Source organism: Neomonachus schauinslandi, chromosome 6, assembly GCF_002201575.2.
Source record: "Neomonachus schauinslandi chromosome 6, ASM220157v2, whole genome shotgun sequence".
NCBI lineage: Eukaryota > Metazoa > Chordata > Mammalia > Carnivora > Phocidae > Neomonachus > Neomonachus schauinslandi.
The window spans coordinates 4,369,416-4,385,786 of NC_058408.1; the positions used below are offsets into that span (position 1 = coordinate 4,369,416).

Genomic DNA, 16,371 nt, shown 5'->3' on the forward strand with positions numbered 1-16,371 from the left:
GGGCCGAGCGCGTCGCCAGCGGCGGGCGGGCGACCCCTTGGCGCGCTCACACCAGGAGGCCGTCGGTGCGCTGCCGCGGCCCCTCGGCGCAGTCGGCGGGCTCGGCGCTCTTGACCTTGACGTAGACCGGGGAGGGGCCCGCTTCGCAGGGGGCGGCGGCGGCGGCGGCGGCGGCGGCGCAGGGCGCCAGGGCCACGTCCTCGGGGCCGCCGCAGGGCGGGGGCGCGTGCTTGCGGCGCAGGGAGCGGCTGACGGTCTGCGTCGGGTACCCCAGCAGGTGGGTGACGCTGCGGCCGCGCCCGCTGGCCTTGCACCCGGGCGCCTCGGTGTCCTCTCTGTGGAAACAACAGGCGGGCGGGTGAGCGGGCTCCTCCGGGCGCGGCGTGGGCACGGCCTGGCGGGGGCGGGGAAGCCGGCAGCCTCTCGGCCCCGCGCCTCCCTCCGCCTGCGCCTCGCCTCGCCTCTCCCTCGGCCTCCGCCTGCACTCCTCTGCCTCCTCCTGGCCGGCGACCCCGCCGCGGCCCCCGCTCAGGAGCCCTCCGTGCGCGTCTGACGTGCGCACGGCCGCCCGCCTTCGCGGGGACCCAGAGGAGCTGCCTTACCTGTCCCTCTCTCCTTAACTAACACCAACCTGGCCCTCTCGCTTTCTCTTCTCCGCGCCTCTGCGCCTCAACGTCCTGCTCCGTCTCTTCGTCCATCCCCAGGGTACTGCAGTCATTAGCACGACTAGTCTTGTTCTAGTTTTATTTCTAGTTGGTTTCTAATATAAGTTATTGGCACTATTCTTACTATTGACTCTTCTTAAATAAGCATGTCCAGAATTGTCACCGGCGCGAAATAGGGGGAACGTGCAAAAATACAGACCCTGCCCTCCAGGAGCTTACAGTCTAGACAAGATGGACAGAGAGGTGCACAGACAGGAGGGAAACGGAGGGCAGGGGGGGTAGAGGTGAAGACTGGCGCGGGAGGGGGAGAGAGGAGCCACGACGAGTGGCAGGTCGACATGCTGCGGTCCCAGCACTCCTGGCGATGGCAGGCAGGGTGGGGGTGGGGATCCCGGCCGGCGGGTGGCAGGCAGGGGTGAGGAGGGGCAGGGCGCCGGTCCCCTGCCGCTCGGCAGCATGCAGCATGCATCAGGTTTTACCTGATCTCACTAGCCAAGTCGCAGCAGGCCCCTCCGCCGACCCCGCCGCGGTTGCTGTAGCTGAAGGCACCGCGGGCGCCGCCGGCCCCGGGGCCCCCGCAGCAGCAGCAGATGAGCCCCCAGATGCCCACCATCAGACAGCCCAGCATGAGCAGAGAGCCCAGCACTGCGCCTATGATCATGCCTATGCGCCGGGAGTCTGTGGAGAGAAGTGAAGACAGTCAGGTGCCTGGGTCACCAGGAGGTGCCAGGGCGGGTCCTCTGGGAAAGAGAGCAAGGATCCCCGGGGGATCTCAGGGCCCTGAGACACCCAGTGAGGAAGGATGGGGAGATGCCAGTTACCCCTCAAAGTGCATATTTCTCCCAGGGGTTCCCAGCCGCCCCCAGCAGAGCCTTACACACTGATGGCAGCGGGGAGGGAGGTCTCCAAACACAGCCCAGCTTCCTCCAGCCCCGCCCTCCCGGTCCCAGGGCCCCCAGGGTCACTGTGGCTGCACCCACCTGAGACCTTCACCTCCACCACACACACACTGTAGCCCACGTGGTTGGCCACTGTGCACTGATAGAGCCCATCATCCTCGCGGGAGATGCCCTTCAGCAGCAGGTCACCATTGTTCAGACCTGAAACTGAAGGAACGCCAGGGGGCTGGAGCGAAGGCCAGGGGCCTGGTGTCTGAGAGCACCACCCCAGCCCAGGCCACTGCCGGTGGGGTCTGAAGGAGGGAAGGTGTACACACACACACACACACACACACACACACACACACACAGGCCCACCCCACTCTCCAGGTAAGTCGCTTTCCCAGCACTCAGAGAGGCAAGGCAGGCCCCTCTCCCAGCAACAGGACAGAGACACCATTCATTCACCCTGTGATCTCAGGGAAGTGTGTCCCCTCTCTGGGCCTTGGTGTCCTTCTTTGAACAGTGAGGACAAGGTTAGACCAGAGGAATTCTAAAGGCCCCTCCAGCCCTGATACTGTCTGGTTGTGAGTCCTGCAAGCTTCTCCCTGTCTCCCCCCCATTTCTTCCTCACATGGCCCTGGAAGGTAGACGTCATTATTCCTTCTCCATGTGAGATGAAGCCAAGGCAGAGCGACGTGCAGCCACTTGCCTGAGCCTTGCAGCCAGCCAGTGATGCAGCCAGGACCTGAGCGTAGCTCTTACCTATCTGTCCCAGACCCTGCTCTCTGCACCCCGGGGCCCGCTGCTCGCCCAGTCCCACCTTGGTTCATGGAGCTGTGGAAGGACTCCTGGTAAGAGAGCTCGGAGTGGAAGCTGTGCTGTGAGTGGTAGGAGCCGGCGCGGTAGGGGTGGGTGTGCCCGCTGATCTTGGCCCACTTGTAGGAGAGCGGCGGGGTGCCCCCGTTGGCAAAGCACTTCAGCACCACGTCATTGCCGTGGGTCATGTGGCCCTCAGACCAGCACATGGGCACCGCGGGCCGTGCTGCAGAGAATGGGGCAGGTGTGAGCCAGGGCCCAGCCAAGAGGCTCCGAAGTCTGGGGAAGGGGCACCCAGAGGCGTCCAGCCGTACCTTGGACAGTGACAATGACCTTCCGGCTGGCCATGGTGGTCTTCTTCACCCTACACTCGTAAGTGGCTGTGTCCGATACCTGCAGGTTCATGAGGTTGATGGAGGCATCGTACTGGCTGGGGTCCGAGGCTGCAAAGCGGACCCTCTGCTGCAGATGGGGGAGGTTGCCATGGTTGATCCTCTTGTCCTGGTAACTAAGGAACTGTGAAGAAGAGAACACGGAGATGGTGAAACAGGCAGAGCCAAGGAGCCCCCCATGGCGCGGCTGCCTCGGGCACCTCACTGAACTTCTCGGAGACTCTACTGATGGTGATGATGCCCCCAGACCCATTAACCTGGGAGTGAGTGTGTGAGAGCTGATGAGATGAGGCGCTTTGGAAAGTGTACGCTCAGGCTGGGACTGCCCTGAGGCCTCCCGTGCCCTCTGGAGCAGGTGGGAGAAGGTGGACTGTGATTTGTGATTGCAGAGCCCTCGTCCCTGTTGCCCCCATCCCCAGAGAGTCCATGGGGTAAGTTCCAGGTCTTCATTTGCTTATCTGCCCTCGTTTTCCCCTCAGGGTGTTGGCTGCCCTGCAGGTAGACACTGTGAAGCCTTCGGTAAGGGGAACCCTAAGCCCGACACTCACCACATTCTCCCGGTGTGAGGGGTCTGAATTGAGCTGCATCCACTCAATGTCCAGCCCATTGGGACCATAGTCCTCGGGGTCCAGGATGTAGGGGCAGCCCAGTCTCACACTGTCACCTTCTGCCAGGTACAGGACCTCCTGGCCATCCCCGTTGATCCGCACAGCAGACAGCAGCGCTAGGGGAGGGGCAGGGCAGATGGGGTGGGGGAGAAGACCAGGGGTCGGGGGTTGGCTTCAGCCCCTCTCTCCACCATTCTCGGTGGAGTTCCCTAGGAAGCGGTGGCTGCCTTCAGCGCGTGTGTGCGCGTGTGAGAATGCAGGGATTGGTCTGTGAGGTCTGTGCATGCTCGTGTACGCGGGTCCGTATTCTGTAACTGTGGGATTGCTTCGGAGTACTGTTTGTGTGTATACGGCTGTTACGTGTGCTTGTGTGTGTGCATGGTTGTGCAAGACTGTGTGCGCACACAGGTGCACGTAGGGTGCTTATGAGGACTTGCAGCTGCGTCGGCGTACGTAGGGATATTCATGCCTAGAACCAGGTAGGGTATCGTACATACTTACATGACGTGTGTGTGTGTGTGTGTGTGTGTGTGTAAGCACATGAAGCCGCCAGAGTTGTTAAATGCTCTGATGGAGAAGCCTGGCTTGTTCAAAGGCGCCTCTGTCTGGGCCAGTGAGGCGCACCTGTCTGGAGACAGGAGGGCGGACACCACGGCCTCCAGGGTCCCTTTCCGGCCCAAGGAGCAGGAGGCTGGACGTGCTTGTGTGTGCGTCTGGTATGACAGTGCATGGGTGTGACCGCGTGTGCCTGGCTGTGTAAGTGCTCTGGGTGGCCATCTGTGCCTGTGGTGGCAGGGGGCAGCTGTGACCAGGAGCCTGGCTGTGTTTGTCCGACGGTGAGCGGTGCTGTGTGCCTGAGAATACGGCCGCCTGCGCCTGTAGCAGTCTGAGCCTCACGTGACGCCATGGCATTGTGGCTTGCGTCCTTACCCGCACAGTTGTGTGGCTCCGGGGTAGCCGCCCCCTCATGCTCGCTCCACTTGGGGCCCCTCCCGCTCCTAACAGCCCTCGCTCTACTGAGTCAGCCCGGTGAGGAGCCAGGATCCGGAAGCTCAGGCCTGAGCTCCTTCCCCTCCCTACCCTGAAGCCCCAGGCAAGCACTAGCCCCAACCGGTTGGACCCAGAGAGGAAGACGAAGCGGGGGAGGGGGGGTTGGTGGTGTGCTGGGGCCCCAACCTTAGCAAGCAGGGCAGGCAGGCTCCACCTCCCAGACTCCTGCAGCCCTGGGCCCTGGCCCAGCCTGGCTCATCTCCTCCTGCATTCATGACAGCCAGCAAATCCTTTGGAGTCCCAGCCCAGGTCTCAGCCACTCATTCTGCTCCGCCCGTCTCTGGATCTCTCTGGGGCCCCCGTTCTTGTTAGAGAGAGTGTCACACATGCAGTGACATGTGCTCACACATTGACACACTTTTGCAGACCTTCAAAATGCAGACGTAGGCCTATGCAGTCCCACCGTCCTACCCACCCAGACACTGGCAGGTCCAGACGGACCCACATCTGCACCAAACACCAGTACGTATTAATCCAGAAGACGCGCCCACCGCACACTCCTAGAGTCCCCCGACTGCATTCGTTCAAGACGCGACACACCTGCAGAAGCTTAGTTTGGTTCTAAAGAGCCAGAGGGGCCCTTTCAACACCCCCAACCCCTCAGGGATCCCTGAAATTGCCCCTCGGACCCCTGGTAGGGAGCAGCCCTAACCCCCTGGACTGCAGGGGGACCCAGAGCAGGTAGGCTGGCCACCGGGGCACTAACGGGATCCGGGGCCGCCTCCTCCAGCCCCAGGCCAAGAGAACACCAGCTCTCCTGAGATAAGGATCCTGATGCTGACTGCCAGATCCCAGGGCAGCTGGAGGCACGCCAGGTAGGAGCCAGAACCCAGTGGAGAGCAGAGGCTCCCCCCGAGGAAGGACTGCTGGGAGCAACCCACAACCCTGAGGCCTGTCCCCATGCCCAGGGGGCTAGTGGGCAGGAGGGCAAGGATGCAGGGAAGGGGCCTGGGAAAGAGGGACAGGCTGAACCACACTGCACGAGGCTATGTCCTCTGTGGTCCCAGGCCAGGGGGCCTCACCTAGCCTCTCAACCTCCCCCCAGGGCTCCAGCCTTTCCACACCCCTTCACGCTCCCCTGAGGATGTTGTTCCTGCTGCCTCACCTTGGTCCCTCTTGCTGTGGCACTAAGGAAGTATTCCAGGGAATGGGAGAGAAGAGAGAGGCTGGAGAGAGGGAAGAAAGCCAGGGTGGGAGAGCGAGCTGGTCAGGACGCCCTGGAGAGAGGGAGGGAGGACAGGGGCAGGGGCGATGCATGGCCCCCCACGAAAGCCCCAGGGCTGCACTCCCTCTGGGGGTGTCTACTCTCAGCTTGTAAATCCTTCGTGAATTGTCAAGCTGCTTCCCCAGCGCCTAACCCTCTGCCTGGATGTGAGGGAGGAGAGAAAAGCAGCCCTTATGAGGGCATTGGAGCCTGGATACACGGGGGGCCGGGTCTGCCCTCCCACACCCACTCCACACCCCACACCACACACCACACACACACACACACACGCACGCACGCACGCACACGTGCGCGCACGTGCATGAACAAAGGCTGAAAACGCTCCCCCCTCCCCAAGTTCCTCCCACAAACCCCCTCGTGCCGAATCCAGACCCCACGAGGGTCTCAGAGCCTTTTCCAGCGAGGCCCACACAGAATGGCCCTTGCCGGGACTTGCCCCAGCCTGTCAGGCAGCCACGGCATCTGCTCCTGAGCCCTGCTCTCAGGGTGCGCCCCGGTGGGGCGAGGGGGCCCTGGGAGGCGCCGTCCCTCCCCCCCCACCCCCGCCTCATCCTGGGGGTGTGGCTCTACCCAGGAGCTCTCAGAGCTCAGGGGCCGGGAGCAGACATCCCTGCTTCACCCATGCAAACTACACCGAGGCTCTGCCTTCTCTCTGCAAGCCCCTCCCTGCCCTTGGCTCGAGCCTGGGGGCCGGGGTGGGCCCCTCCTCCAGGAATAGTACACCCTGAGGAGAAGGGGTCTTTCCTGGCTCCTCCTCAGCGCCTCCAGCTTTGCTGCTCACCTGACACCCCGGCCCGCCCCCAGGCCCCCCCCAGTTCTCAGGCAGGCCTGGACTCCCATGCACACCTTGTGCATGCATGTTTGAGCCCACACGGCTCACAGACACAGCAAAGATCCATCAGGGACTCCTGCCCCGTAGACACGTGCCCCAAACCTTCAGGCACAGGCTCTCCTGGGGAGAGGCCCCTTGGCGATATCCAAAGTGGGGTGGCAGCGGGCACCTCCGACCACCTCCAAGGCTCGTCTGCGGGCCCCTTGCTGCCCCTTCCCTGCCCGTCCGGCATCGTGTGGGCGTCCCTGCTGGATGCCCGGCCCCATACCTGGGCTCAGGCACACGAGTAGAAGGTGGAATGCTCCTCGAACTCCCATGTCTCTAGGCTTGGCGTCTCCTCCGCCTGGGCTGGGTATCCTGGGGGCCGGTGGTGGTGGGCGTGTGGGGACAGGTGGAGGGAGGGAGGACTGAGGGCCTAGACACTGCCCGGGGTGGCAGGAAGGTGCAATGAGTGCCCAGCCGCAACCGGAGTTATTTCTATAGGAGGGAGGGGGCCTGGTCCCCGCCTTGGGGAGGAGCCCGAGGAACCCTAATTATCAGGGTGACAGAGTGGCCTACCCAGGCATTACCCGGCCCTCACCCAAGCTCTTCCCGATCCCGAGAGTGGCGCAGGGTGGCCAGTGGGACTTGTAATTAGGCACCTGTTAAACTTCCACTTCCTCCTGGCCCCATCCTCGGGATAACAACAGTCGCCCCACTTCACAGCGTCCACAGGGCTCCTCTCATCACCACTCATTTGTTGCCTCCTTCCCTGGGGGAAACGGGGAAGCGGAAGGAGAGTCAGGCTTGGGGAGGAAGGGTGACCAGGCCCTGAAGGGTTAATACTGAGTCCAGGGATCTGACTTCACCTCCCCTGAAGGCCCCAGGGTTTCAGGGCCCACCCCCCAGCATCCAGACCCACCGACAGACCCTCAGGGACCTCCCCCAAGTTGAGGTCTGTGGAAAGGGGCTGTAAGGAAAGGGACACAGGCTGGAGGGAAGGCCCAGGCAGGTGAAAGGGACCCGGGAATGTCCAGCTCACCTTCCCCCTGAGGCCTCTGGCCCTTCAAAGGTAGTCAAGCCTCCTGAGCTGCAAGGGGGGGGGGCATCTGGGAATGGGGGTCTTCCCCTGGCTGCCCCTCTGGAGCTGTGTCCCCCACCCATACCTGAGGTGAGGTCAGCCCTGAGGGCAGGGGATCCCTGGGAGCGGAGCTGCTGGGGAGATCAAACCCCCATCTCCCCGCAGAACCAACCCCATTCCAGTGGGGCTTGGGAGGAGAGGAGCCAGGTGTGTGGAGGGGGTGAGGGGCATGTATGGGGCAGCAGGGGGGAGGGGGGAAGCGCCAGGAGGGCCAGGGAAGGGGGCTAGCCCATGTGCACCTGCTCACCCGACGTGAGTTATGTCTCTGCTGTGTATACTTATTTTAGGGATCATTTTGTGTCTGTCCATGCTTCTCTGCCCAGGAAAGCAGACCAGGATCCTTATGACCTCAGCAGCTCGCTGGGGGGGCAAGGCCAGCACAGTTCTGGGCAGGTTGGAGCTGGGTGGGGAGGTCCTGGCAGGCAAAGGGAGAAGGCAGAGCACCAGCCCTGGCTAGTGCTCTGGAGGGGTCTCAGGGCTGTCCCGCACACGATGGTGGGGGTCAGGTCCTGAGTGGCCCTGCTGCAGCAGCTCAGCTGCCTCAGAGGAATCCAGGGTCCTCCCCTTCCCTGGCAGGGGGCACAGGGAGGGCAGGGGTTGGGGGAAGAGTCTTGGGGAGAGTTCTGGGCTCAGGGGCAGCCCAAAACAAGGAAGCACAGGGCTTCCACGCATCTTTGCGCTCCAAACCTCTCCACCTGCACTCTCAGCAATGACAGGGTGCTCTGGGGCCCACTGATGTACCAATGAACATCCTTATTTCCTTGTTTATTTTGAAGTTTATGGGATTGCCCTGCATGCTTGGGAGAGCAGGGATCATTATTATTCCCCACTTTACAGAAAGGGGATGCAGCCCAGGTGCTGCTGTGGGCCTGACAGAGTGGGGGACACCCAGGCATCCTGACTCTCAATCCAGAGTGGCCCAAGGAAAGGGCTGGGTGGCCCTGTGGGTTCGTAGACCCACCCGCAGGGGGAAAGTGCAGAAGGTCAGGGATAGACAGGGGGAGAACGGTAGGCCAGGAAGAAGGGGATTGAACACACTCGAGTATACGGTTGGTGGATTAGGTCCTGGATAGTTCATGCCAGAGTTGGGGTGAAGATTGGATCAGTTAGTTGGGATTACCAAGGAGCTCGAGGTTCAACTTGAGGCCCAGATGGGAACGAAGGCTAGATTAAGCTCGATTAACAGCGTGAGCTGAGGCTGGAGTTTGTGGCCTGGGTCCGTGTTAGGATAAGGCATGAACAGGGGTTTACTTTCACTCACAGCCTGGCTCGGGAAGCTGAAGGCCAGGCTGAAACTGACTTGGACTGGGGCTCCTGCTAGCTAAGTTTGGGATTTGTTCAATTTGAGTTTGGGATTTGACTTAGGACGGGCTATGGTTATGTTTAGGACATGAGTGGCAGTTATATGGGCAGGGTGATTCGTGGGGATCAAAAGTGAGGTTTTATTTATGAGACAGAAAGACTTCAGTCTCCAACTGCTAAATGCCAGATTGGCTAGAATATTCATCCCTTTGCTCTGGGAGAACATCAGTGTCATATCAGCATATACCAGTGTGTGAATTGAGGTCCCAAGTTTGGGGAGAGAGTTCCAAGTATGCACGAGCCCACCTGAAGCAACCTCAGCCCCTAATAAATGTAACCTCAGGAGTCCTGCTCCACAACCCAAGCCCGCCACCAGTCCAGCTCCCCGAGTGACATGGGGGGGGTGGGATGCAGCAACAATCAGCAGTGAGTGGGGCTCGGGCACCATATTGAACCAGAAGACAGGACCCACCAGAGGCAGTCTTACTGGCTCAGAGGAGCGTCCTGGTTTTGGAGTCTAGGGGATGCGTGTTGGGAGAGACTGAGGGCCTAGATACTCCTAGAACAGTCACTTTTGAGGGCTCCACACTGGGGCCCCTCAAAGCCTCAAAAGGCAAAGCACATTGTTGTTCTCCTTTGACCCACTGAGGGCTAATTGCCACCTCCTTATAGTTTGGGGCCCATAAATGAAGCTGCCAGCCTTCCAGCCTTATGCCCGGAGCCCTGCAGGGTTTTGGGGGGGAGGTGGCAGAGGGAGGGCCCTGGGGTATCAACCTGGTTTTCACAGCATAGGCCCAGCCCCCAGCCCATGTGTCGCTCTGGGCTCATCCTCAACACTGGGAGCCCCCTACCCCAACTCCTCCGTCTCCCTTTCCCCCACCCAGTCTCCACCTCCAAATATCCCACGTCCCCACCCACTTTCTTTGCAGGTCTCAGAAAGGTCTGGACAGCTCCAGGGGACTACTGCGGTCTGTCTGTGCCCCAGGGAGAGAGAGGGTGATCGGGAGAGCAGGTGCTCAGGGAAGGGGCAGAGAAATGCATGTGACACCCCGCTGGCTCATCAGAGGCTCTCAGAGACAGAAGAGGGAGAGGGCCCAGGCTGTCATCTGTGATCCAGTGCCCACATTTCCAAAGGGCCTCTTGCTTGTCCCTAAGAAAACTTCTCTCGGGTCCCCCAGTGTGGGTTGTATTTGCTTCTGTCCTAAGACAGAAGCAGAATCTCAGGACAGAGGCGCGGAAAGGAGTGAACGGAGACACCAAGAAGAAGGGCAGAGGCAGGCCCAGGACCCGGAGGAGCCCAGAGGCTACTTCTGAGCCGAGGTGCAACCCAGCCCCACGATGTCTTGGGGAAGGACAGGCAGAGGCCTCGGCCAGCCTCGTCTTCCTCCAAAGCCCTGCACAACAGTTCCACACAGCCCTGCAGGCCCTGCACACCAGCCCCGCTCCCTGGGGCCCCAGGCTCAAGCTCAAGCTCCCGTCCCCGCTCCGGGGCCCTGGGTCTGCAACCTGCCCCCTACTAAACTACACACACACACACTCACACAGTCAGCAGGCTCCTTAGCCCCTCACTCAGGTCCCCGTGTAGACGCAGGCAGCAGACCCCAGGAGTGGCCCCGGAGGAGAGGGTCTGGGAGCAGACGTCTGAACAGCCATGGGAGGGACACCAGTACACCAAGTCAGGAGAGCAGACAGGCGTCTGAGGCGCAGGGTCGCAGAGAAGCAGAAGACCCCTGCGGCTGATGCTTTCCAGCAGGTCTCAGCAAGGGCTGGGCGTGGGCGGGCAGCCAGGTGAGGCCACAGGGGGACGAGAAGAGTGGGGGCACGGGGGCACAGGGGGTGTGGCGGGAGATTGCGGAGTTCAGACGACGAAGTGTTGGTCGGTGACTGACAGAAGGCCGAGATCCACGTGTGGGCTCAGTTTCCAGAACTGGGTTGGGGCTGAGGGGCTGAGGGGCTGAGGCCGGGTCAGGGCTGGTGGGCAAGAGCTTCTGAGCCCTGTGGCTCCCCAGCCCCTGTCAGGCCTTCCAAGCCTCCTCGATTCCTGCTGCGCCCCCACAAGAAGGGAGGCCCCTGGGAGGGGGCTGGGATGTGCCCCAGTCCCTCCCACCAAGTGATGCCCCGGACTGACAAGGGCAAGCAGCACGAAGGGTCCCCATCCCAGAGCGGGGCCTGCCGGCTCCCAGGCCAGGACAGCAGAGGGGCTGGACAGGCTGAACATTACCAACTGAGCTACTGTCACGGGAACGGCTTAGAAAGAGTATGTGGGTTCCTGGTGAAGAATGGAGAGACTCTGAAGATCCGAGCTGTGTTCACCTCACGGAGTTCATCCGTATCCTGCGGGATCCTCATCCATTCCACAAGCGGCAGCCATTAGCATAACTTGCTCTGTCCTTCTGGAGCGCCCGGCCTGGGGGGGAGAGCAGCGAGGGAAGGGGTGCCCCCTCGCTCACAGGCTCGTGAGCTACGGCGATGGGCGGCCAGCCCCCTGACCTGGTGGGAGTGGCATTCCAGTAGCTCTGGAGGACCACTCATGATGCGCCCGGGAGCGTGTGTTGGTCCTCGGGACATAAACCAGGGAGGCGCCGGACACGCCAGAGAAGAGGGTGAAGCGGGGAGAGTCGGCCGATGGTGCCTTTCGCACTGAGGGGAAGATCCTGGAGACCCGGACCTCTGGGGAGCTGCTCCCCACTCCAGCAGGGCATTCAGTGGGATTGGAGCCAGGCCTTCAGGATGGACCAGACAACCCAGACTGGTCGTCCCAGACGCCTGCACGTCTGTGTGTGGAGAGACCTTGGGTTGGGTTACTCCACACGGCCAGGGGCACAGTGCTTTGAATTTATAGAAATAAAATTTGCTTTTGATTGTGCCATGTGGACTCCCCCCCCAGCACATACTGCAGAGGGGCCTGGTGGTCCTCCTCGGCGCCCGGGGCGGCCCCTGACAGTGGAAGCCGGCAGGGGCAGGAGACAAGCCCGGGGTGTGTCTGCTTCAGCCTTCTCCACTAAGCCCGCCCGGCCAACCCTCCCTCTGCTCTCCTTGTGTTCATTTGTTTCCCGTTGCCCGGACACTGGGAGGGGTGGGGTGAGGCGGTGCAGGGGGTGGGGCTCAGGGGCAGCACAGCTGGGCCAGGGCTGGCCGGGACAGTGGAGGTGTTAGCTGTCAGGATGGCTTAATGCCCAGCCCAAGGGATAAACATTCCCTGTTTCCCCCACCCCCGATTCCTCCCTCCAACAACCGCCCCCAGCCCACAAAATGCCCAGAAGAGTCCTGTGTTTCCAGAATTTCGAACACATGCCCACACGGAGCCAGACTACACAGGAACCGGGGTATGAGGTACCTGAAGGGGTGTGGTGTGTAAAAGGGGCCTGGATCTGGTTAGTGCGGTCCCAGCCGGCAGGGGGATGCACAGGAAGACGTTCTGACCATCAGGGCTGGTCTGAGATAGCTTGGGTTGCCTTATGAGGTCATGAGCATCCTGTCTCTAGGGGTGTGCAAGCTCAAACTGCCCAGTCGTTTGATTAGAGGTTACAAAGGACATTCAAGCACCAGAGGGTCTTTGCAGGTCCCTTCCAGACTTGAAATTCTCTGATTGGTGCTCACCCCACTAGGCCTGGGGATGGTCTCTCCCCGGGGGCCATACAGAAAAACTCATTAGCTCTGGGCACTTTCTCTTGCTCTCCATTCTCACCCACCCCCCCCCCCTTGACTCCTCTTTCCAGGAGTCTCCTGAAAAAGCCACCCAAAAGCTCAACCCTATTCCTGTCCCAGCCTCAAAGCCATCAATGGGCACTGAGGTGATGGCCACGCGTCTCCCAAGAGGACATGCAGAATGCAAGGAGCGATGCAGAGCTTGAGCTAGGAAAGCTGAGAGAGAGGGAAGGTCTAACTACTTAAAGCCGGGCAGATGAAGAGCAACTTAGTCTTTTCTGGGACTCTGGATTTCTGTGATGTTGGAAATGAGCTTCTTTCAGGTGACCTTGGGTGCTCTGCTGGGATACCTCCCAGAGTGTGGGAGGGGGAGGGAGGGAGGCAGGTCACCTTGGCAGCAGCCTCGGATCCGGAGGAGACCCTGGTCTGGAGCGAGCCATCCTCCCGCACAGCTGTCTCCAGGCTCCCGCTCTGCAGAAGGAACTGTCGGCATAGATGAAAAGGGAGAGCAGTGAGGAGCTCCATGGCCTCCACAGCCAGACCGCTTGTCTGAGACTCCCGCGTCTCCCCTCTACTCTCCCTTTTCTCATCCCAAAAGCCCTGTGTGGCTTTGAACTCTCTGAGCCTCTTTCATCCGAGCCTAATCAAAGTGCTTTTACTGAGACCAGTTAATCCCCGGCTGTGACCCGAGTCACAGATGGGGATGCTGAGGTGCTCGGGGTTGCTGAGGACATCCCAGCACCCCACTGAGTCAGGGACAGCCTGGCTTGGCCATCAGGGAAGGCTGCTGAGTTACACTCAACTGGAGCTGCTTCTTGGGCAGGTGCAAAGGTTTGAGACTACCTCCAAGCCACAGTGGAGCATGATGGGGCTCCAAGCATAGGGAGCAGGCAACTGGCACACAGGCAGGAAGGGACACGGGAGGAGCCAGGAGCCGGGATCACATGCCCGGGAGGCAGCCGACTGCACACCTGACCCAGGGCTCCGAGGTGGAGCCCAACCTCTGGATTTGCCAGGCTACACCAACCAGCCCAGTCTGACATTGCCAGGACCAGAAGACCCAAGGAGCAGGGGGCAGGCAGCTGGGGAGTCCCTTGGGTACCCATACAACTAAGTCGGTAGCTTGGGCATGCTTCTTTTTTTTTTCCACAAGCTTCCAACATCTTTACATCAACAAAGACAATGCACCAAACACTCCCTGATTCGCCCAGCACGGCTCTCCCCTTTGCAGCTTCCCAGACACCCCGGGGCTGCTTCAGTGGCTTGAGGGGTTCAGAGCTCACTTCTGCCACAGAGCAGAGGAGGGAAAACCAAAGCCTTCCCTAGGGGAAAGCACCGCCCGCCCAAAGGCCCAATCTCTAGCAACAAGACTGAGGCTGGTTGTTCCTGAGCTCTGGGCCCACTAAGTCCTCAAGGAATTCCATTTGTCTCTCTGCTTTGCCCCAGAGTGGCCCATAAGCCGGGCTCTGCCACCAAGCTCCTGCAGCCCGACCCCTGAGCCCCCACTAATGCCGCGGACCTCTTCCCTGTCACTATCTCCCCTGCCGTTCTCAGCGAGGGGGCGGAGGGTTTATAAAAGACGCAGCCCAGATGCTCCCTGCTTGCCTCCGAAGCCAGCTGCCTGCCGGGCACTGAGGAATGTCCCAGTTCTAGGAACTGTGTTCCTGCGGATGATTCAGGCCAGTCCTGAAGCCGGAGGAGGCCAGTGCAGGGCTGTTGAGGAATCCCAAGAGGAGCAACCAAACCTCTCTTCCACGTCACGGGCCAATTCCAAGAATTCCCAGAGGGAGCAACTCTGATGGCAGAACTGGGAGATTCTTCCCCAAACTGTCTTCCCCTGCTCAGAGGAGGCTCTGTCCCCACCAACTCCAAAGCCAGGCTTTTATTCTGACCTATAGCTGCCCGCCCCTACCGTGTCCAGGCCAGGTCAGGATGGTCTCAGTTTTAGGCTGTGGGTTCTGCCAGACCCCGCAGACCTGCGGTTTCTCAGGCAGCAGTTCTGCCGAAATGCAAGCCTTGCTTTAAGCCTGTGAATGTCACCCATTTTTCTCCACGTGGCCTCACAAGTTAGCAATGGGCCTGGAACGTCCTTTGTTCTCGACCCTCACTCCGATGAAACCCATTCCTCCTGGTCCTGAGATGGGTGACTCAGGTCGGGGTCTGGGCAAACTCCAGGCACCCAAGGCCCTTTCTGGCTTTCCTGGCAGGAGGGTCCCCCGGAACAAGGAAGGGCTCAAGGCTTGGTCTCTGCAGGTATGAACTGCAAGAGAGGCTTCACCCAGGGAGCTTGAGCAAGCAAGCCAGCCACAGAAGGTGCCAGAAACCTCAGTGGTGCTGCCGTGAGATCAAGGGAGCCCTCCCATCCTGGGCGAGCACCACATCTTTCCAAGACCTCTGGGAGGAAGGGAGCAGCTTCCCTAGGTAGGAGGGGCGTCCTCAGGAGCACTGAGCAGGAGGGTGAGAGCCCCCCTCCCCAGCAGCTAGCCTGGTAAGGGCGGGGCAGGTGGAGAAGGAACCTGGGGAGGCTTCTCTGAGGAAGAGGAAGGAAGCAGAGGGAGCAGCTTTCCTGCCCACTCTCCCTGGGCCTTATGAAAAGAGGACTCTTGCCCAAGGCCCCTATAACCTGGCATTGTAAACACCCAGGACGCACTGAGCAGTGGCTCCCTGCCTCCTCCAGGGCAGGACCCATGGAGGGAGGCAAGACTGGGCTCTGGGTTGGAGGGGAGTATGGAGGGGGCAGGGTGACGCTGTGGGGCTGGGAGCTGGGAGGCAAGCCTTTCCCCACCCCCCCAGGCATACAAAACGGGAAAAAGCCTCCATCCCTGAACCACAGCTCTTCAGCCCACAAGGAGCCTGGTAATCAGGCTGCTTCCAAAAAGGCTGAGACTATCGTAAAGGCGCAAGACATGTGGTGGAGCAGCTGAGGGGGGAACAGGAGCAGATTGGCCCAGATGAGAAGCGTCCACGAGGGTGGACCCAGGTCTGCTGCACTGAGCACCCAGCGTGCACCCAGCGAAGGAGGCACTCAAGCAGCATTTGAATGAGGGGATGAATGACCAAGAGTGTTTTGGGGAGACCGGAGGCACGCTAACACAGGCAACAATGGCCGCGGAGAGCCCCCCCCCCGGTCAGGGTGAGGTGGAGTGAGGAGAGCCCGGCCGCTTGACGGAGGGGCAGCCAGGTCGGGTGAGGAGCAGGGCCCTGGGGGTGCCGGGGGGGGGGGGTGCGGGGGGGGACGTGTCTGTGCTGTGGCAGCAGCTGGAGCGGAAAGGGCTCTGGCAGGGGAGGGCAGAGCCAGAGGGTAAGCCGGGTGCAAATGCCACCCCCCCACAGGTGTGGTCTGAGTCACAGGTGCCCGGTAGGAGCTTGCGTCTGCAGCTCTGGTCCCTCCTGCCCCAGCCCCTCCCTGAGAGAGCGGCTCCAGCCCCCCGGCCTGAAATGCCTCGGAACTGGACTTGGAACAGGGCCAGAGCAAGGCCGTGCTGAAGGTGGACAGGAAGGCAACACCCCCAGGGCCCCAAAAAAGCCAGGGGACGCAGGGCAAGGGCCCGTGAAGCTAGGAGGGACCACCAGCAGGGAGCACCCTTCCACCCCCCCCCAGAGCATCACATCGCCCACGGCCCCGGCTCCCATAGCCCACTGGGCTCGCAGCTCATATGTCCTCAGCAGCCACAGCCCCCCCGCCCCCCAAGAAAGCTGGGCTGTTGCTTAATGAAGTGGAATAATTTTAATCTGTAACTATAAAATGTCTAGGTTAGCGGCAGTTATGGATGCCCAGAGACTGGGCAGAGCCTGTCCCCTGCAGGCACCCCTGGGGACACGGAGACTCCCC

At 61.1% G+C, this 16,371-nt stretch overlaps 1 protein-coding gene across 1 annotated transcript; it reads right to left on the reverse strand.

Annotated features, from left to right (window-relative positions):
- Positions 1-46: 46 nt before the first annotated feature.
- VSIG8 (V-set and immunoglobulin domain containing 8) lies at positions 47-6,894 on the reverse strand. Its single transcript, XM_044916275.1, has 7 exons — positions 6,738-6,894; positions 3,303-3,478; positions 2,677-2,878; positions 2,367-2,588; positions 1,646-1,765; positions 1,145-1,343; positions 47-335 (listed from the first exon to the last, which is right to left on the reverse strand). The coding sequence occupies exons 1-7, from the start codon at positions 6,784-6,786 to the stop codon at positions 47-49; spliced, it is 1,257 nt and encodes a 418-aa protein (XP_044772210.1). The 5' UTR covers positions 6,787-6,894.
- Positions 6,895-16,371: the final 9,477 nt, after the last annotated feature.